The sequence below is a fragment of the Calonectris borealis genome, chromosome 1 (assembly GCF_964195595.1).
Source record: "Calonectris borealis chromosome 1, bCalBor7.hap1.2, whole genome shotgun sequence".
In the NCBI taxonomy this organism is placed as follows: Eukaryota; Metazoa; Chordata; class Aves; order Procellariiformes; family Procellariidae; genus Calonectris; species Calonectris borealis.
In genome coordinates, this window is record NC_134312.1 from 58,522,820 (window position 1) to 58,545,452 (window position 22,633).

Here is a 22,633-nt window from a genome sequence, read left to right on the forward strand (position 1 = left end):
CAGAGCTGTATGTACATAGCAGCTAGACACACCAAGCAAAGAACCAGCTCCCTATTGATGCTTCCAAGGTGAATTCAGGCTCTCTTGCCAGAAAGGCGCCAAAGAGTGTCTGCTCGATAACCTGGGCACAGCTCCGTATGATTGGCACCAGATGCCTACGTGGGGTAGGAGGGGAGGGTTCTCTGCCCACCACTCCAGTTTGGTTGTTACATCTGCCACGTGGAAGATTTCAGGGAACGCTTTTACCCTGGCAGGGAGCAGCAGTAATGTGTGAAAACAAATGAAAACTCACTTGAGAAGAGGAGGCATCATGGTATTCACTAAAGCCCACACTATTTGCAGGCCAAGCCAATGCAAAAAAACCCCAGCTTATCCCACCTAAAGGAGACAGGAAAGCTGCAAGAAGCCCCAGGACTTCTCCAATCTGCAAATCACCCCACAATGTGAATGGACCCTTACTGAAGCTCTCATAAGCCATACTCGCCCCTGTCAGCCCTTTCCCTAACTCAGAGATCAATGTCTCTCAGGGAGAAGCAAATGCGTCCACCATACATAATCTGAAGCTCCGAGAGTGTATCTGGACAGTAACCAAGGACCACCCAAGGGCTTGAATGATGCAGGACATGCAGGGTCTTTAGGACTTCCTGATGTGTTTTTCTCACAGTATTTAATGGCCCTTAGTGCAGGATCCTACCTTCCCGCTCCAAAACGTAGCAGTTTGGTGCAGCAATCACAAAGTACATGTCTGGGAATAGCGATGCCCTGACCTTTCCCATCTGGTCCCAAGTTTTCACCATTTTGAAAGACTGATGCTTTGCTCCCTGATATGAACTGTTTTGGGGCAGAATTAGGATTATTACTTCACCCTTCATCAACTGGGGATTAGATAACAATGTGCTGACTTGATAAAAGTAGTGAAGGAGGTTAAAATGTAACTAATGATAATCAAGTGATAATCATTTTCCACCAGCCATAATTAACCATTTGGAATTCAGATGTTTCCAGGCACATGTCTAAGTCTTTCAAATTAAGGAGACTGGCCAAACGGCAGCTTGTAGAAACCTCCTTGTGGGTTTTCCTTGCGCATCAGTACCAAGCGTCTCCCATCTGAGCACACACCACTCTAGCTTCAGCTGAAGAGCGCAGCTCTGTCGGAACACCCTGTTCTCTGTGTTGCATCCAGCACTGGTGACCAACGTGACTCCAAGTACATAATAAATGCTGCCTTCTGAGACCGCAGCAAGTCCTCATCCAGAAAACACGGAGCTGAACAGAAATCTGACACTCTTTGGTGTACTGGAAGCAGGCAGTTCTGGGTACAGTTAGCTAATACACACATAAGACATAACGTGGGCTGAATCAGCATACAGATTTACAGATCTATTTCTAATGTCTATTAGAAATAGACATAAGGGCAGGCAGACTGCAGAATTATGGTCCAGCTTGGAACATGCCCTTTGCTACCCGTGAAAGGCTCATGAAGAGACTAGATCAGAAGGGAAACGGACTGAAAGGTCTTGTTGGTGCACCACTACACCCTGCCACAAACTGTGTTGTTTGCCTCCTGCATGGAATAAAGTCACTTTGTCCACTTTTTACAAATTAAAGTATTTTTATAAGCACTTAAATAGTACAAAAGAGTTGGCATTGTATAATGCACTCAAATGGGTGACAGCTGTTTGATCCCAAATGAACATACATGTGGCAATCCCCCTTCATCTTCTTTGCTTTGCCGAATGTTACAGCTCAGTCAGGGGCAAACACTTTCTGATGGGTGACACATTGAAAGCTGCAGAGATAACTGAGGTAGCTTTCAACGAGACAGCGCAGCTACTGGGAGCAATCAATACCTGAAGTCTCCGAGTGCTGAACAGACTGGACTAATTTAGCCAGAACCTTGGCAAGGGGCATTACCCTGTGTGGCACTCTGTGTTGACTAGAGTGCTTTGCGTACCCAAACATGCTTATTTAAAGCCAGCTTTGGAATCCCCAAATAGCATGTCAGATGCAGCTAGACAAGAACAGGGCTGAAATAAGTGCTCACTGCAGCTGAAATCTCCCTTCTACCCATTCCTGGGCTCTCAGCAGTTCATTCCTTCTTGCTTGTTTTGTGCTGGTGCTGACACTTCCCTGCCCGCACCCTGAACTGATTCAACTTGATAAACCAGCAGAAAATCAATACAGAAGGAAAAAAGCAAAGTTAACAGGTTAACAAATTAAATTTTCTAAGCAAAGAACCTTGTTGCAGGGAAGGCAATGAGTGATGGGGTATGCAGATGTTGGGGAAAAGGAGTGGAAAGGGAGTGGAGGGGGAAATGGCCTTTCACTGCCTTTTTCGTGCAGTGAGAAATTAGTTGTCCTCCACTATATAGTCTCACTGAACTCAGCGCTTTGCAACGTAGGTAGCCTGTATTTAAGTGATTTTACAAGGTCTGATCATTGGGTGGCAGCTCTGAGCCAATGTTTTTATCTGAGAGGGCAGAACTTGGAAAAAAATGGGTTCTTCTCTGGTTTAGCTAAACCATTCACCGAAATAGCTACTTAAGAACTGTTTCAGTCATCTATAAACAGTCAATGCCCTTGAAAAATAGATAATCATACTATAGCAATTTGAAATAGAAAAGACCAATTACATCCAAGCTTCTGCACCACTCTCCTCATACTTTCTAGTATTTCTCGCAGAAATGGGTATTTTCCAGTTTAGGCTTATGTGTCCCTGCAGCTGAGGCACAGATCGTTCTGCAGGATATCGCTTTTAATAAAGATTTCCTGTTCTCCAGCCAATCTTTTTTTTCTTTTCATTTAACCCTCTGACTTTTGCTATCTTATGCTATCCTGAACGACTCCAACCTTTGATATCTCCACTGAAAATGATTTTGAATGGCTCATTAAAGAAATGGTAACAACTGTAAGAACAGGAGATAGTCACTGCAAGAACTCTTATCAGAGTCTTCAGCCTTCTATTAAAATCAATCTTTTATGCTGTAAAGCTTGCACTGAAGTAAAACTTAAATTCAGAGCTACATCTATCCTGAGGTAAGCCCAGTATTCCCAAAAGAATGGAGTACTTACTGCTGATCCTGCCTATAATGGGATAAAAAAGAAATCCAGCGCTGCTTGAAATGGCTAGAGATCACAACAAAGAGGGAGCAAGTGAATTGACTTCAGTGGATTTCACTCTCGTGCACTGGGGTTGAAATACAACTGTGTCTTAAGTTTGAAGGTACTTAAAACGCTATTATCCATCAAGAGACAATGGTGTTTTGAGGATTAGGAATTACCTGTGGTGTTCCCCTTGATGGTGGTAGAGCAAAGGAGCCATGGAGCAAGAAAATAATAATAAAAAAAAACCCCAAATGGTATTTTCCTCAGGGTTCTCTTTGAGTTTTGTTTGCCACAGACTCCTCTCTGAGGATCTGAAATGTTGAAGGGGCAGCGTGGGAGGGCAGACAGAACCAAGGCTTCGTGGGCTGAAGCTGCCAAGAGCAGCGACCCAGTGTCAGAGGTGGGATCACCGCACTTGGAAACAGTAAGAGGGGTTTAAGAGCAACATCTCCTTACGGATGAACAATGGACTCTCTCAGCTCTGGGCAAAACATGGGAATGGGTTACATTACCAAGAAGCTTTCAGGTTGTACTGCAAATTTTAGTAAACAGGCCTACCAGTGTTTATGATGAGTTGCCATTTTATCCCTTTTAATAAAATTCCTCTTCTTTTAAACCCTTGGATTCATTGCTCTTGAGCAGGAAAACTGATTGTCCAAGCTCATTATGTGCCCAAGTAAAATCATTTTCTTTTCCTATAACCTGAGAGCCTTGAACTGAAATTTATTCTCTATTTTTAGAAAGGAGCCCTAGCTAAATCTGGCTTCTTTCCCTGCCAATCACACCTATCAGGGGAATGTGAGCCTATCTAAATGCAGGTACATGGGAATTATGGCCTGTCCCTTTTACCACATACACTAATATAACTAAGAAAGAGGTAGGGTTGCTTGATATCTTTCACCATGTTGGACTAGAAGCTGGAGAGGAGAGGTAGCATTCATGGAAAGAAAATGGGATTATAATGGTGTCATTTTTCAGATTTTTGCCTTGGTTATCTAAGACCCCTCAAACTCCAGCAGGCTTTTCTGAATCTCAAAGCTGGCTACTTTCCTCTCCACAACAGCTTTCTTTAGTGTTTTGAAGATCTGAATCACCTCAATATTCTGTGCATTGTCTTCCTTGCCAGTGATGGATCCCCCATCATGTGCAGGCTATCTGATCATTTTAATGGATTTCCAAAACTTATTTACTTATTGTGGTGGGTTGACCCTGGCTGGACATCAGGTGCCCACCAAGCCGCTCTATCACTCCACCTCCTCAACTGGACAGGGGGAGAAAAATATGATGAAAGGCTCATGGGTCGAGATAAGGGAGATCACTCAGCAATTACTGTCACGGGCAAAAAAGACTCGACTTGGGGAAATTAATTTAATTTATTGTCAATCAAATCAGAGTAGGATAATGAGACATAAAAAACAAATATTAAAACACCTTCGCCCCACCCCTCCCTTCTTCCCAGGCTCAACTTCACTCCCAATTTCTCTACCTCATCCCCCTGAGCAGCACAGGGGGATAGGGAATGGGGGTTGTGGTCGGTTCATCACAGGTTGTCTCTGCCGCTCCTTCCTCCTCACGCTTTTCCCCTGCTCCAGTGTGGGATCCCACCCACGGGAGACAGTTCTTCATGATCTTCTCCAGTGTGGGTCCTTCCCACGGGCTGCAGTTCTTCACAAACTGCTCCAGCATGGGTCCTTTTCACAGGGTGTAGTCCTTCAGGAACAGACTGCTCCAGTGTGGGTTCCCCACATGGTCACAGGTTCTGCCAGAAGATCTGCTCCAGTGTGGGCTCTTCTCCACAGGGCCACAGGTCCTGCCAGGAGCCTGCTCCAGCATGGGCTTTCCACGGGGTCACAGCCTCCTTTGGGGCACATCCACCTGCTCCAGCGTGGTGTCCTCCACGGGCTGCAGGTGGATATCTGCTCCACTGTGGACCTTCATGGGTTTCAGGAGGACAACCTGCGTCACCATGGTCTTCACCATGGGCTGCAAGGGAATCTCTGCTCTGGCGCCTGGAGCACCTCCTTCCCCTCCTTCTTCACTGACTTTGGCGTCTGCAGAGTTGTTTCTCTCACATATTCTCACTCCTCTCTCCCTGCTGCTGTTGTGCAGTAGTTTTTATCCTTTCTTAAATATGTTATCCCGAGGTGCTACCATCGTCGCTGATTGGCTCAGCTTTGGCCAGCGGTGGGTCCATCTTGGAGCTAACTGGTACTGGCTCTATCAGACATGGGGGAAGCTTCTGGCATCTTCTCACAGAAGATAGCCTGCCCGCTACCAAAAGCTTGCCACGCAAACCCAATACACTTGGGGATCTTTCTGACTCATCTACACTTTCTTACTGGGTTTTAGGTTGGGGACAGGGTAGCAATTGCCCATAGTAGAGGAAAACTGTTATGGTGCTGCCAGGATTAAATATGACTACGTAGTTCTCCAACACAGATTCTTCAGGAAAAAAATGCTCCTTTTCAAAAAATATGTAAGGACATTTTTGTGGGTTCCGAATGTCCATGGAGGCCTGAAGGGTCTCCAAACACATCCAGGTGCAATTCAGGAGAAGAGGTTGGTGCTTGACCTGAAACTGGGACCATGACACCAGTTTTCCCAGAAGAAAACTCATGGCAAGAGTGGTCACTGGGGGCCTGGGGCTCCTGTGAGTCACAAGGTAACTCCCCAGCAGTGACAAGTGGCAGATGGGTGGAGTCACTGGCTGATGGCAATGACAGGCTCTCTGTGGTGATGTACTCCAAGGGGCACCGCTGAGGAGAGGTGATACAGCTAAGAGCCTGTGGAGATTTCTGCTCTTCTGTTCTCACGTTCGTGCCTTTCCCACAAGCTGGTGGGGCCGGTGAGACTTCTTTCTCATTGTCGAGGTGCTGCATCATTTCCTTCTGATCTGGGAGCAGGAAGGGCTGAGGAGGAGCTGCTGCTGGCTGTTCTTGCCCCTGTGGAGCCTGGGGACAGACTTCCTTTGGGAGGGTCACATACTGAAGGGAAACTGATTTCTCACGGACTCCCACTGGGTCCAGTGCCAGGGTCTGATGCATATCAGGCTGGGAGGACATCACTGGGCTGTACAAGTATGGACCATTGAAAGCAAAGCAAGTCTGGGAAGCAGTACTTGCATGAGCAGCGCTCTTCCCTGGAAGCCTGGCAAACAGGCAGGATGGACCAGCAGTCTGATTCAATGGGCAGACAAGTGCGGACAATGAAAGTGAGGTTTTATGTGGCACTCCAGAAGTCTGACATGAGTTTTGTGGAGCCAGTGTAGCATGGGAGAACTGCGCTGTCTCTACCTCAGCTCCATGGAACATTGCTGGACTCTTAGTCATCCTGTTCAGGTCAAGAAACACAGGACTTAGCTGCTATTGACAGCTCTCTAACTGACAGATCTCTAAGGTGATAACTGCATATAAACAGGAGATGCTCTAAGGGGGTACACTGTCTTCCAGGAAACCAGAAGGAACCTTTGGCCACATCTCTTGTACCTTCCTTAGAAGATGCAAGCCTCAGCCTTTACCGTGCCACAGCAAGAGATCAACTGTCTGCCGCCAAGTTTTCTCAATGCCAAGATATGCAAGCACAAATCAGCTTTTGAGAAAAGCTATGTTTTTGCTGTAAATAAAACAGGGCCAGGGACCATTCTTTGGCCCCCTGGTAGGATGACGTAGACTGGCTGTGTCCACACATGTATAGCCATGGTAGTCTTCTAGGTCTCCCACAGCGTCTCTGCAGTCTAAAACACAGCTAAGGTTTGGTGTCTGTTTTTGCAGTTCACAGTGCATGACGTAATGCAACCGCTGTGTTACAGCTGTATTCATGGTGTGAAACAGGATGCGTGTTGCACGGCCTGGGTGCAAAGCCTGCTAGAATACTGTTGAAGGACACTGGACACAGCCTAACCTGGTGCAGTCGTGTCCATGTTGCCCACTGGGAATGGTTGCTGCCCTGTGTTATCTCCCCAGCTGTGCCAGGATGTTATCTTGGAGAGCACTAGCTGGCACAGGCCAAACCATGGCAGGGAGAGCGCTGACAACAAAGCAGTGCAAGCAGTTACAAGGCAGTGCTAGATACTACATCTTGGCCCTGATTTATTTAGCAGTATAGGGTCAGGCAATTGGCTGCTAGCATCAGCATTTATGCAACTCTCGCGCTTTCAGTGATACTTTGCAGTCACTTCTTCAAAATAAAGGGCCCTGGTCTCTTATAAGCACTGAATGTGAGGCTAGACAAAGGGAGAAGACAAAGATTTCAAAGAAGTTACAAACATAATCCGTCTTTCCTTCACATGACTTACAAAAGTATATATTAAAAAGAGCTGACCCTCTCTCTTAAGAGGCAGATAATTATCATGAAACCCAAGAGTCAATTTAATTTGTGTCAGCTTCCCCAACTGCTCTGCAACCTAGGATAGTTTCCTGAACAGAGCACTATGGTCACCTGCCTGCTCCGTCTTTGAAGACCCAACACAAATTTGAGGCTGTATGGACAATTTAGAGCTATTTCTGATCAGCTGCACACTGGCCAGGACCATTGCAGCTCTTCTTTGTTCACATTCCACTTTCAAAGTCAGACTTCGCTTCAAGGAGCAGCAAGTATGTCATTTCTAGAGGATGAAAAGGTAAGGGAATATGTGTATTTTCATGAGAGGGAGGTTGTGTTCAGGCGGGCTGGGAGGAATTCAGCCAACAAGATTTCCACCCTATTAGGTCAATGCCTTTTATTCAAACCTATTTCGAAAGGAAATGCAGAGGAAGAAAGGGAGCAGGTTTCTATCCTCGGACTTCCAGCCAGGGAAGCCAAGGTCTGCAGCTGCAGCAATTCATTACAATTTCCACAGATGCTTGGAAGATGTACATAGACTTAGGAGGTATACAGGTGAAAATGCTTTGTCCTCCCCATCGCAGTGGGTGATATCCATGCACAGCCTGCTCTTATCCCATGGTTGGTAAGGAACCTTTCAAGAAAGGAGTAGGGAGTGAGCTGCTTACTTACCCATCCAGCACTTTAAGGCAGTTTATCTGCTCCACCTCCTCAGAAGTGGTCTGCTCATTGAGGCACACCTGGCTGGCCGGCCCTTGGCTGACAGGTTCCTGAAGAGAGAAAATGAAGATTGTAACACTTCTGAGGAAAGAGAGATCACGTTAAGCCCAGGAAGAACCGGGAGCCATGGGCACAAGAACGCTAGTAGCACATTTGTGATAGACACTTAGGACAAGAACGGGCTTCCAGGCATTCACATTGTATAATTAGTTTTACCAGTTTATCAACCCGTGTTTTAGAAGTAATCTTTTCTAAATAACTTTTGTCCCAACAACCTTGCTGTTCTCATTTTTAGGGCCATGCTGTTTCCCCACCTAAACACAATAGAAACATTGCTACAGGCAATCTTTAATAGATTGATGCAGGTTAAAAAACTGAAAGTATTCCTGGCACCTTCATACCCCTTTGATTTGTTCTAACATCTTCTATCAGCTTTTCCCTCCTTCGTCCTTGCTCCAGTCTGCAGATCCTCTTCACGTTTCAACCTTCATTCTGTAGCCAGAACAAGCTGAGATTGTTTCTCTTCCACCTTCAAGTCACAATGGATGGTAATGTGGAAGCAATTCCACCTCTGTGGCTACAAAATACGTTGTGTCCTCCAGAAGACTATTCCTTCACTTGCACATTGTCTATCCCCGACCTATCTTTATGCAGCGTAGGAGTCAGGGGCTGCTGCAGCTGCAGGTTCCTGTCACAGTAAACCTCAAAGCTGCTGTTTTGTGCAATGCCTACTCTGATTCAGCAGCACACGAGGACGCTCTGGGCAACATTTCATCTGTAGAGCTAAAATGACTGTCCTCTGTGCTGACTGACCAGAGAAACAGAATTGCTGGGATGTTTACAAAGTTTAGGGTAAGGGAATTTGCTACAGGGATGAAAACTCTCAAAACCGCAAGACTAACAGAGAGCACTTGTGGATGGAGAGCTGGGTATGAGATAGGTAACAAAGCTACTGTGATGCTTTTTAGAGTGGTGGATGGCCTTGTACTGATGTCGATTTTTGTGCGTGGACAGAAAAAGAAGTTGATGAAGTCTGTTGACGGTCAAATTAATCAGAAGGAACTTTAGAACAATGACTGATTGGCAAGGGGGATTTATCAGAGCCTGCAAAACATGCAGATATGCATCACGTAGAGCAGTCTGGTGTACCACACTTCCCCTATATCAACTGCTGACTGGATGCACGCCTGAGAGACATTGCTTGCTGACTGAATAAGGGGCTGAGAAATACTGGGTGCCAAATGAACAGTTAGCTCAGGACCATAACAGCCCACCATGTGCAGCACCCTCAAGAGCAATGCTAAGACCAGGCATTCCACTTAAGGTGAAAATATAAAATGGGACAAAAGAACTTGCAAGGTAGGAGGTAAGGCTGATAGAGAAGACAGGGGTGAAAAGCTGAAAATGTTGCAATTGGAGGAGTAACTGTTAAGTTAATCTTTGTAAAGACCACTCCTCCCTGGAGTTGTGTATCACTGACTTGCACTGCAGGGAGCCAGAAATGAGGTGGAAGTCATTTAGCTTAAGTAGAAGATAAAACACAGTGGCAAAAATAGCATGAGCTCTCTGACTGTAGAATGGAGATTAGCAGCATTGCCTTAAGCAGATAGAGACATTAGAGATGTGAGATCAAATACAAATCCAACAGTTCCAGGGGAGACTCACAGATAGATAAGGCTGTGGAATTACGATAGTGAGAAGCTGAAACACGCAAGAGTCAGCTCCAGGAAGAAGCCTAGCCACTGTTTTCATAAAACTCCAAGTATGCTCCATGCAGTGCCTCTTTTAGTGATATCCACCTACTAGGATATAATTTCTTTGGATCACAAGATTTGCAGGGCCCTTGCAGATGAAATCAGGAAATGGGAGAGAGAGAGAGATGGAAGAAAAAAGAACCCACTTACTTTTAAAAATGCCTCCAAAGATAAGACTGTGCAAACTATACATTTCCTTTTCTTTGCCCTCTCCTTTCTTACGTGGAGGAAAATATCCTTGTCCAGGAAGAATAGCATGTAGGAGGAAATATAGCTCTCACAGTATGAAGTCAACCTCCAGCAACTGCAGAGAAGTATACAGGGAGGTAATCATGCAAAGACTATAGAAGGTAGCACTGAAGAGAGTCAGGCAACATCCTGAGCAGGAATAGAGAAAGGTCAAGTCCATCTAGGGACAACAGGTTTCATGTATGAGGAGTCTGGTAGAGGCATTTTGAAGGCAAGGGATGGCAAAGCTGACCAGATGCGTCAAAGGGGAGAGTTGGTTTTATTTTTCAACCCTCAGTTCCTGGATACTAAGGCAGGAAAATAGGCAGAAGACCAAAGTCTGTAGTGAAGGGTTTCATGAGGCTCAGTCAGGCTCCATAATCATCCTGGACAGGACAGCAGTCTGTTAAGTGACAGTCCAGACCCTAAGTTGGTAGGTCCCCCTCAAAGAGATATCCCAACACACCCTTCCCTTCTTTCTTTTCACCCTGGAATAACTCCATGTTGTACTTCTCCAGGAACACCCTTCAAGGGACAGTTCCCTCTTACCTCCCAGTAGCTCTGGATTAGGCGACTCTTGCTGGGGTTCGGAATCTTTTCCTCCCACATTTTCTTCTTCCTGCAACAACACCACAGAGTTTTCAAGATTTGCTTCTCAACGTGGCTGCAGCCAGAAAAGACTGCACCCCATACACCGTGCTGCTCTGCACCACCAAGGCCCTGGCACACCACCAACCAACTCTCACCCTTGCACAGACATGCACAAGGCTGCCCATTGCACACCAAGCCTCATCTCCACATAGACCTCTCTCTCACGGGGGACAAGCAGTGCCTCAGCCTTTAGGCCACCCACATGGCCAACATGCTGCTAAATCTCCTAGTCACAACGCAAGCCTACCTGAGGAAATACTTATAGCTGCAATAAGCAACCATTAGCAAAGTGATGATGAGAGCTGGGAGCATCACTGGGAGAACCACTGGCGGCAGAGCTGAAACAGAGAAAAGAGAAATAGGTATCCACCCGCAGAGTGGCTGCTCCCGTAACAGGTTTTTCACTCTGCTCACTCTTCAGGAAAGCAGATCAGGGAAATGTAGGTGGCGTGTCAAGGGCTAGGATCAAGAGGCCTTCAAACTGTTGGGATATCCTCCAAAGTGGGACAGACCAAACGGGGCCGGCACAGCTTACTGACCAAAGGAGTTCATTGTTGCCTTCACTGATTCTTTTTCACTTTTTACTGACATCAGAGTAAACAATTTACGCTAATAAAAAGATGGTGAGGTGCCTTACTCCACCATGAACAATAGGCATGTCTTCAGGCATCTTAGGTCTGCCTTACTCTGTACAGTCCTGGAGCGGTGGGGTCTCAGAGATTTTCCAAGGAAGAGCTTCCTCTGCTCATGGCCATAACTGATCATCAACAACATACCAATTTCTTCCTGAGTACACTCATCAAAATTTGCCTACTGTCTTACCACTGCAAGCTTCCTCAGGACAGATCATATAAGACCTTGGGCACAAGACCATATGATAGCAGACATTCTGCCTCCAAGTCCAGAAACAGCAAAAACATTTGAAGGTTCCTGTCTCCACTAGACTCTACTGTGTGTTTTACACAACTCTATAGTCACTCGGCAAATATAAAAGACCGATGGCTTATATTCTGTCGCCTTGCAGTCTCGGGCTCTTCAGTCACTGACAGCAGAATGGACTTCTGGAATCAGGAAACAAGGATGAACTTTTGGGCAGGATCTTTGCTTGATTCTCCGTGTGGAAACCTTTACGGTTGGTTGTACTCACCTTGTGAAGGGAAGTAGGAAAGAAGCTTAACAGGTCATTCCTGCTCACCTCCTTCGTTAGCATTGCTGCTGTACTGCAAGGATGCAGACAGGACAGCTACCTTGTTAAGCGACCCCAGCTAGCTCGCGGCTGGACCGAACTTCAACCCCAGCTGAGAGAATGTGTTCTTCTACAGAGGCAATTCAGCCATTAACAGTCCACAAAATCTTACAGAAGTAGCCTACACGAAAAGTACCATTCTCAGTCTTCCAGGTGAACTCCTCACTCCATTCACTCCAAGGCCCCTCATAATCTGCAGGAGTATTCACCCTTGCACGCATTTTCCCCTTATATTCTGTAGATGATGCCAGCATCTGCAGGGTGAAGATGAAGGGAGGTTCATCATTGCTGATATTTAACTTCTGAAGAGTCTGGGGAGAAGAAAGAAGCACAAATGACAGAGGTGAGAGGAACTGCCTTTCCCATTTGCCCAGCAAAGAGGAATCCAGGACTCCTGCACTTTCTAAGACTTACCTTTTCGTATTGGTTGTTTTTCCAGTACTCGACTTGGTATCTCTGTGTTATGAAGTTATATTGCAAAGTGTGTTTTATCCACCTTAGTTCATACTCCTGGTTCTCCGTCACTGTTACTGACACGTTTGCAGGCGGCAGCACCTTAACTGGAACACACGGAAAATCTCAGACTACTTATCAACATACTGGTCCAGCGCTCCCTTTCACTATGGTGATTAGTTTCCAGAGACTGAAAACGATGTTGGTTTGTGCAGTGTAAGAAGTCTCAGCTTTTTAACACTTCTGAATTCTCCGCATCTTCATTTTCTAGTCAAATACAATAAACCAGTAGACACATTAAATAACAGAAAATCCATATCCATTAAGATTGACCACACTCCCTCTGTACAGAAAAGCAGCAAAGCAATATTTGAAGCATCTGTACTGGTCCACCTCATCTCCAGAGATTTTCAACTCTCTTGGATCTGAATTTCTGCCCAGCAGTTTCCACCGCTGCCACCTTCCTCAAGCAACAAGTGCCACTGAGGAATCCACACCTGCAAGCCACCTCTCCCGGACCTCTGACCTGACACAGCGTCCAGTTCCTTTCTTCATCTGTCCCGGTCTCTTCCTCTTCCCACACACTTTTCCTCACCACCGCTGTCCTGAGCCCCACTTGCCCAGACAGGCATCTCTCCAAGAAACAACCAGGAGAAGCAAGAAACAACACAGCAACTCACTGTTCTTGTAGGCTTCGATCCGTTTCTCCTCCGTCTTGGCCCGGACAGACACATGGTACTGGCTCTGACTGCTGGAGTTGCTAACAGGGATCTCACAGCTTTGGACCACATACGGGACGTGGGGCAAAGTCTTCTCGTGCACAGGAGAGCACTCCTCTTCTCTGAGAGGAGAAAAAGAGGTTGAGCTGAGATCAGGGGGAATGGGACAGAGCACAAACTCCATGGGAGAGGCACAGGCACACTGCCATGGACAGAGCACGTACGCTGATGCTGGAGTGGCTCTGAAGAACAAGCCAAAGAGGACAGAGGTGACGATCGCTTTCTTCACTTCCCAGCTGCATGTCAGTCGATCTGCACCATTGAAGAGGCAGCGAAGGTTCCTGGGCTGAAGGCCACCTTCAGAGAAGATGAGCGCAAGCTAAGTGACAGGAAAGGTCTGGCTTCTCAGCCAGCGCTTCCACCCCTGCACGGCCCCGCTCCATCCCAGCTACCTTCAGGGATCTCCCACGACACCTCCGTGCTCCACTCACTGTACTGCCCAGAGAAGCCACTGGCCCGCACCGGTCTGGCTCGCACACGGGCGACATAGCTGCTCCCCGGGACAAGGTCCTCGCGGCTGAGACGGCAACATGTGGTGTTGGAGAGCAAGAGCGAGGCAGCTTTCTGTTGTTGGGGGAAAGGAGGGAGAGCGGCACGGGAGGAAATTGGAGAACTGGGGATATGCACACTTAAAAATTTAAAAAAAAAAAAAAGCATCCTCCTGGAAGGGGAAGAAGCTTCAAATGTATTTTGCCATTTTCCCACATGAACCCATAGGTTCCTGTTGGAATGTGCTTTAATTCTGCTTGGGAGGGATTCGGGGCAAAATCAATTCCAACTCAAAACCCAAGCGCAGTGCTTTTTTCAGTCAAGAACGGATTTTTGCATTCTATTTAGGACAAATGGTATTTCATTGGGCAAGTCACTTGCAAACAGAAAGAGAGCCCCTTCCGCCTGACCTGAAACAACATTTGTTGCATCTCCTCATAGTGCCTGAGAACGGAAAGGCCATTCATTTGCACAACATTTACCACAAGCTGTCAACCGCCCAAAAGGGTGCAGCCAAACCAGGGCAGCCCGGCTCCCCCGCTCTTACCTCCCAGGCCTCCCACTCCCGCTTGTAAGTGACTTCATACTCCAGCGCATTGCCCAGCCCTTGGCTTCCATCAGCTGCTTTCCAGGTCAGCAAGAAGTCTCCTGATCTCATCAAGCTGACTGAGAGGTTTTGAGGTGGGAGGGTCTGGACTGAGAGGTTTTGAGGTGGGAGGGTCTGAACTGAGAGGTTTTGAGGTGGGAGGGTCTGAACTGGAAGGTGAAGGTACAACCCATGAGAGGAGATAGTGAGGACAGGGACATGAAGAGGGGAAGAAAATGCCTAGCTGATGTTCTCTGAATGACAGAATCTGGATATTTAACAATTTCCCTATAAATAATCCATGATTCTTTTTCACTGCAAAGTGCAAAATCTACAGGATCTTGGAAATATATTCATGAACAGAAGAGGAAAGTAGGGAGAGCAGTGCTGTTGTGCAGCTTCATAGCAACCTTGTGAAAGAATATGCTGTAATGCATGTAGAGCATGGTGCTGAAAACGAAGGGGGTTTTGATATCTTCCCCCAGTCCCAATCAAGACACTGGTTAGCTGGCAGGTCTACCCCCTTTTTTTCCATTGTAGTCATTTAAGCTAGACTCGTTTTTGTCTATCCCAATTGCACTGAATTTGAAGGTGGTAGTATGGCCTTACAGCCATTTAACTTCACTCTTGCTTACGTTTCAGGTTAAGGGCTGACCTAAGTATCTTTTTAGGATTAGATATATTTCAATAAATTCAATATATTAATCTGAAAAACTTTTAAATACTCAAGAATAGAGACAAGACTTAGTGGTTCATCTTTACCATTCTGAAACAAGTAGACATTTAGCTCTGCATGCAGTGTCAGGTCAAATTTGAAGTTGTAGATTGTTTGATCATATCCATGGATGTAACACACCCAGTGCATTGTGAAGTTCTGGCAGTCAGCATGGTTTTCACCTTTGTGGGACCTGCAGCTCATTTCTTTCTTCCTGGTTACACAGAAAAAAAGCATAACTATCTGAATAGGGTGCTGCTAGATGGCCCAAAGTGTGGTTTCTGAAACCTTCCCCACATGCTATTTTATTCTTTTTATGAATCAATGTTTATCATTGATAACATTGCATTATGTTGGCATACTCGTGTAGTTCATTAAGTGACATGAATGAATTCTCTAATATCAAGCACATCTGTTTTATTCTCTCTTCCTTTCCTCAAAGGAAGATACACTCACAATAACTATCTTGGGTTGGTAGGTGTCTGGGCCCTGAGCACAACCTCTTTCACCACCCCCCAAGGGGTTTGGCTACCCATGTTCAAGGCTGTCTAAGATGGCATCAGCCTGACTGAGGGCCTCCCCACCTTCACTCAGAAGCTGCATTTAATTCCAGACCCTTGCCTTTGGTCCTTGCTTGAGCTATGATGCAGCCATATTTGTGCCTGGTGATACCCGTTGCTGATTGTGATGGAATTGTCTTCCTAGCTTGACCTTAAGCTTGGCTGCTGGATAGGGACTTCCTTGGGGATCTGGACTGATGGCTGATCCTTGTCACTCTGACTGCTCTGCTTTTCTTGCTAATGTAGGATTACACCATTGTCAATGAGGTCAATGCCTTGCTGTTACCCTCAGCTCCTAGCTCGCCTTCCCTTAGCAAGCAAAGCTTGTTGCTTCTATAAAAGTAGGGTTGGCAGTTTACATGTGTACATATGTATGTTATGCTATGCTTACACTAGAGAAGTCAAAGAAGGTAAGCCAAAGAAATGCAGCTAGCAGTTGGGACAGAAGTTTTGTGAGGACTATGGGACTGTGGTCCTCCTACCAAAAAAAATTATTTCCATGCAGACTGTGGAGTCCTTTGTGCCACAGGAACACTTCTGTGGTTTGTAGACTTCAATCCACAGCAAACTGCTAACATTTGGGATGTGATTCAATACTGTAGAGACTGTAAGGAGCACCTTCTCCATTGAGTTCAACACCTGTCAGGTCAACCCATGAATGAATCCCAGAGCTCTTTCTCAAAAATAAAACCAGGATAACTTCTTCCTATTCTTATTTCATGTTTTCTTCCCACCCTCCAATCTCTCTGTTGTTTACTCCTCCATCTCGTGCTTCTACTATTATTCTTTTTTCTCCTTCCCCAATCTCTTCCTCCTTCTTTGACCCTTCCTCTCCCTCATACTTTCCAGTTTGACTGTTCTTGTTTTTTCTTGAAAGGAAGCAGAAGTAACAAAAAGATAGTGCAAGACAGCCTAGTATCTCTGAGAGGAAACCCAATGAGTCAAACACATACATACAACTGTTTTTCTCACAGTTTCTTTTGCAGAAATGTCCTGGTTTCGGCTGGGATAGAGTTAATTTTCTTCCTAGTAGCTGGTATAGTGCTGTGTTTTGGATTTAGTATGAGAATAATGTTGATAACACACTGATGTTTTATTGTTGCTAAGTAGTTCTAGTGCTTACACTAAGTCAAGGACTTTTCAGCTTCCCATGCTCTGCCAGGTGCACAAGAAGCTGGGAGGAAGCACAGCCAGGACAGCTGATCCAAACTGGCCAAAAGGATATTCCATACCATATGACGTCATGCTCAGTATATAAACTGGGGGGAGTTGGCCAGGGAGCAGCGATTGCTGCTCGGGGACTTGCTGGGCATCGGTCAGCAGGTGGTGAGCTGTTGTATCACTTGTTTTTTGCTGGGTTTTGTTCCTCTCTCTCTCCCTCTTGTTGTTTTCCTTTTCATTACATTTTTAAAAAGTATTTATTTTTTCTATTTTTTCTTTTTTCAGTTATTAAACTGTTCTTTTCTGAACCCATGAGTTTTCTTTTGCTCTTCAGATTCTCTTCCCCATCCAATTGGGATGGGACGGTGAGCGAGTGGCTGTGTGGTGCTTGGCTGCCGTCTGGGGTTAAACCACGACAAGAAATTTCAACATAGCTGTGCTCTTACTGGCATAAGGAAAAAGAAACCTTCTCTGCCATTCTGATTAGTTATTATCACAACTGCATCTAGTGTAACACACCCTTCTCCACTCAGGTGCAATAATTAACATGGCCTGCCATATTTTGTGTGTGTGCTGTCATGGCAAAAGCAGGGGAGAATGATTAAAAAGATAATAAAACCGACTTGATTAGCATGCTTTTCTTCCTGTTCTTCCTCATCCTTTACAGGTCCAACTTTCTCCCTAGCCTGGACATAACACTGGTATCTGCAAGCTGCATACTATGCTAGTTGCAAGCCCAGTTCACTGTCCTTTTGCCCAGCTCCACCTTTTAGGTTCAGCAGCCAAACCCCTTTAGACCCTTCACAGAATACCAGCCAGGCACTTACTTTTCACAGCTGTTGTTAAAGTCCAGGGTCACATTCAGGAATTGATGAGCCTCTGAACACTCCATCCATGTGCAAGTTGTAAGAGATATGTGGTCGTTATAACACTGTAGGGTTTGCATTGGGATGCTCTCTGAAAAGAGGAAACAATCAGAAGACGGATGGGGCTAAAGGAGGTAGTAGGCAAAGTAGAACACAAGCTCTGCTACTGTGCTGGGAAAGGCAGAGGCAGAGAAGTGAGGAGCTGAGTGATGAGATCTGCTGGGAATATCCCCTATGTTATTGAGCTCAGACTGCATGGATTTTCCAAATAAAATTTGGCCCTTCATGGGAAAGCCTGAAGGCAAGAAGTCTTCAACAGCAGCTGCTCTTAGAGTAGGCTGGACTGTCATTATGTTGCCAGAATGTTTATCAGAATTTTATCATGAGTCTTAGGACTGAGAAAGCCTCAACTTTTTGACTCTGCTTGTTTGTAAATCAAAATGGTCATGCAAGAAAAGAAAGATTCTGGTATACAACCTGTGAAGAAAAGCTGGAATTGTTTTGTAATAGGTAAAATTAATTTTCAAGAAATGTTCTAATTCAGAATAAGTCCAAAGGGTTAAGCTTGGTGTTTTTAAGCCTCATCGGACTTCATGCCTTTGAAGCAAAAAAGGGCCTCGTAACACTGGCTAAAACCTCAAACACATCTTCCCCTTTCTGTTCCCTGGCCCCAGACAGGAATCACAGCCATTCTGATACAGTGAACTATGATCTAAGACTTTAGATTGTACCTCTGTTTCTCTTCCTGAACTGCAGAGGCCTCATGCTCCATGAAACTCCAACACAGATGGAAAGCTGGTCAAGCAAGTGGGAGTATAAGACAGAAAGCCTAAAAGAGCAGCTGTCCCCAATGAGAAGCCTGTTGTCTCCTATGAATGATCTTTTGATATTCCCAGTAGGAGGAAATGAGAGTACCAAGACCAACTGGGCAATGCTGAATGGGGATTTATTTAGCTGAGCTCTCACATCAGCATCAGTGTCCCAGGATCAGCATGATTCTGAGTCCTGGTAAATCTCTGCATAGTTTTGCAATAAACAAGGGTCCAAGCCAAATGGGAGAACCCCCCAGGACCTAGGCAGTGTAATGTTGACTTTCATATGCCTTAATGACAGAAAGAATCTGGGAGACACTTTTAGAAAAACAACTTCTAAGAACATAATTATAGATTTTTAAAAAGCCAAACAAATGCTCTCACCAATTCACTGCTCTTCTAGCAGTCAAGAGGTGTCTCACTCAAAAGGCAGTAAGTGCAAGACATGAGTGAGGGAGTGATGTATTGTTTAAAGCAAAAAATCCAGATGCCTCATTGAGCAGGACATGCAGCTTTGCCTTTGTGGGTTGTTGTCATGGTGGTGAATACATTCACGTGCCCACAGAATAAGCCCACTTGCCTTAGCAAGAGTTACGCCTTTAGGAAGTCATAAAGTGAGACACCCCCACTCTGGTTAGCTACAATAACATTTAAGTCACAGAAAGGAGAAAGCTTCTTGACAAGGAAAACATATTTTAAAAATCTAGTGGCTGAAAAATTTGTGTCCCTCTATCAGTAAACAAACATGCCGCATAGGTGGATTTGCAGAGAACCTGCTTTTCCTTTTCCTTTTGTGAAAAAGCTCTGTGCAAGGAGGAGCTGAGTCTATGTTGAGGAAAGGTCACTGTTAACCTGGGAAAATGAATGTCCTCTTCCCTGAGAATTCAAACTCCAAGAACAGGCACTGGAGTTGTCTCTGCTATGATGGGAATTACTGACCCAGGCTCAGCTTGGTTGAGAGCTCTTTTTTTCAGAAACAGCAGCCAAGAGATGACAAGGAATGATTTTGCCATTCCTAGCAGGCCTAGGGCAGCTGATGCTTAATCTTGCAAGAAACACCTGTGCCCAAGCCAAGTCACTTTCAGGTCCGAAAAGTGAATTATGCTGCAAACACGACGTTGTTTCAGTCATCGTGGGGTTATTGCTTGAGAGACCAGAATGTCCATGGCATTCAGTACTGTGCATCACGTTAGGCAAGGGAGTATAATCCTCCCAAGTACCAGTGATACGTGTCTATCTCTGGAAAGATAAGTGTGCAACGGGTACACTTTTCAACACCTTTTATTTCAATACCTTTATTTAATACCTCAGAGCCTCCAACACTTATGACTAATGACTAAGTTCCTCACTCACACAGGTGCTGTGCCTCTGCTCTGCCAGCTGTGTTATCAACTGGCTCTCAGCTCCCTGTCTCTTAGGGAGCAGCCAAGCCCTCGCTCTAACTCTACAGAGAAGGAGAGCGTCACTCGGAGGCAGGACAAGTCAACAGACATAATGAAGAGACACCTATTGTTAAGGAAAAAAGGCAGGTTGGAAAAGAAGTTTTCTTTTGGTATAAACCAAAACAATATCTAACAATGGGACAGGCAAAGTCACAGCTCATACTGTTAATAGTCAGGCCTACTCAGATGTGAAACTTCATGACTAGTCAATATAAGTAAATATACTAACAGGCTTTGAACATTGTCTAGCCCATGAAGTTTGGGGTCTTGCCTAAATACCACTCACAATTCTGCCATTGGCATTAATCTGGAGTGTTTGGTATAGCCCTGGTAACTAGATATGTATACACTCACAGAGTCTCCTTCTCCTTCTGTCACCAAAATGAAAGCAGAAAACAAAGGGAGGATGGAGAAATATCAAGCTAAGGAACAATAATAGAAAAGAAAGGAGAAAAAAAAGAGGCAAAGAGTCTGAAACTCACCTCGAACATTTCCAACCCCCAAAACCAAGCATGGAGCCAGAAGAAGACTGATGAGCTCTCTCATCTTTACACCTTTCCACACAAGCATGATCTTGTCAGGCAACAGCTCCCTGCATCACTGGCTGTTCTTCCTCAAATGCATGCTCAACAGCCAATGTTTTTCCTTCTTTGTCACTGGTTGTAGCTGGAAGCAAAACTCATGTGGTTATCTGGGAGAGTCTTGGGCCTTCTGTTGGTCCCAAACCACCTCTTCCATCAACGCTGATGTGATTTCTCAGAGTAGCTTCATAGGAAGATAATTTATTATGGGGAAAACTTTCTGCCTCTTCACCAGAGGACAAGGACGAAGCTTGCTGTTTGGAACTAATGATAGGATTTTCCACCTCCTTCCTTCACCTTGAGAGTAAGAAATAACCCCTAAGTTATGGGAAGGAATTAATTACCCATGTTGATTCACTCATCTGATCCATACAAAGTACACTCTGCTGTTTCATTGAATCATGAACCTGTCCAAAAAGAAACACTTCCTTGCCTCTCTTACCACTCCTACTCACAAAAAAAGTATTTCTAGTGAATTGAGAGATCCAGTCCTCCTATTTCTTCACTTTAAGACCCGATTCATAGGGCTTTTAAGTCCTTGTTTGTTTGAGAAGAGAGGGCTCCTTGCCAATTCCTTCCCTACAGTAACAACACATTTGCCTTACCTGAATGCTGAGTGGTCTTCAAGGCACGTGCTTCACAGCAAGTGGTTATTTCACTTTCTTATTTATCGCTCACATGGAGTCAGTGCAAATGCAACTGCCAGTGGGACATCCACAGCCTTACCCCTTCAAATAAGCCTGTGCTCTATTTCCCTTTCATTGTGCTGTTGTAGTCTTCAGCACCAGAGGCATGTTTGACTTTTGTTCTTTCTGACCTTCTTGTTTATAGCGTAGGTCCACCAACTAAGTTCCTCATCAGATGTCATACAATTAAGAGGAAGAGGGAAGGAAGTACCTTTCACTGTTACATTTTGCTTCAACAATTTCCAAGAAATGTGATTAATTTTTCCACAAATAAGATGTAATGATCTCTTAACAGAGGCTGAAGTTTGCTGCTTGTTCTCTTTTCTGTTGATCTGCACTCAAAACCTGTCCTTTAAATCATCATTCGCTTTGTGTGCAATGTTTTCTGAAAGGAAAATTCATTGCCACCAAGTTAAATGGTCATTAAATAAAACATTAGTTTACATTGTGAATGTTGGCTTAAAGACACATTGCTGTGTCTTGCTAAGCCTGACCTGTATAAAACTGTCTCCATCCAAATAGTAGCACTAGAAGCGTGGATTCTGCTTAAACCAAAACCATGCTATTAAGGGATTAAAATTCAAGCCACACTCTGATTACATATTTTAACTTAAGTGATAGTATCACTCTGCATCAGTAGAAGTGAGGAAAATACACTCAAATGGAGACAGCGTAATTTAACATATCTAGCTCTTTTTAATCTTAGGAAAAAGAGGAAGGGGAGTGGTGGCATCTAAAGAAGTGAGAGGCGGTGAAGTTTCTTACTGCTTACTCTAATCTAGACTGCAGACTCTGTGAAGAAACTACTATAGTTTTGGGCACTACCTTTATCAACTGAAAGTAGCAGAGTTTAGGCATCCTCCGCAGCATACACAATTTCTTATGAATCAGTGGCAGCTGAAAATGCATTAGAAAAATTTTAAAAAAGCTAAAAGAAAAGCTGAGTAAGCCAAAGAGAAGAAGAAGAAGGGAAAGATACTTGGCAATAATTTTCAGGATATGCTGTAAAAGTGAACGTTGCACACAGTGTATGGACACAATCTTGAGAATGGAGACTTTTTGTCTTCGCAGTCGCCAAAGGGCACACATGCACTCTCCTTCTCTTCGTGCTTCTTTCACAGATAAAAAAGAGGTGTAAGCTTATCCCTTCAGTTTCTTCTTAACAGGCAGAAGAATTATCCCACTTACATGCATAGACCTCAGTGGAGAAAAATGAGGATTGGTAGTGAATACCCATGCATTATGTCTCTTCAAACTTCAGTCGTTCATAAGTAATTGCTTTTCCTTCTTTTTATGCTTGTTAAGCACATTCACACTGTGTGTGATTCCAAGCAATACTCTGTTACTCCTCTCACTTAATTTACTCCATTTAGGTTTTCACATCCCTGGACACGAAGGATCTACCTATCAGACAGACTGCTTCTGCAACAGAGCAATGCTTAGTGAAGATAAGATTAAAGTTCCCTTGGGTGGAACTGA

The 22,633-nt window shown here is 44.9% G+C and overlaps 1 protein-coding gene across 1 annotated transcript; it reads right to left on the minus strand.

Annotated features, from left to right (window-relative positions):
* Positions 1-4,468: 4,468 nt before the first annotated feature.
* LOC142084887 (cytokine receptor common subunit beta-like) lies at positions 4,469-21,468 on the minus strand. Its single transcript, XM_075156046.1, is given in 16 exon segments — positions 4,469-5,485; positions 5,487-5,575; positions 5,577-6,435; positions 8,098-8,195; positions 10,677-10,746; positions 11,026-11,116; positions 12,161-12,335; positions 12,439-12,584; positions 13,158-13,318; positions 13,421-13,553; positions 13,649-13,820; positions 14,293-14,501; positions 15,094-15,260; positions 17,595-17,724; positions 20,370-20,765; positions 21,074-21,468. Coding segments are annotated over 15 exon segments (2,697 nt in total). The 5' UTR covers positions 20,458-20,765; positions 21,074-21,468; the 3' UTR covers positions 4,469-5,376.
* Between the last annotated feature and the right edge of the window lie 1,165 nt (positions 21,469-22,633).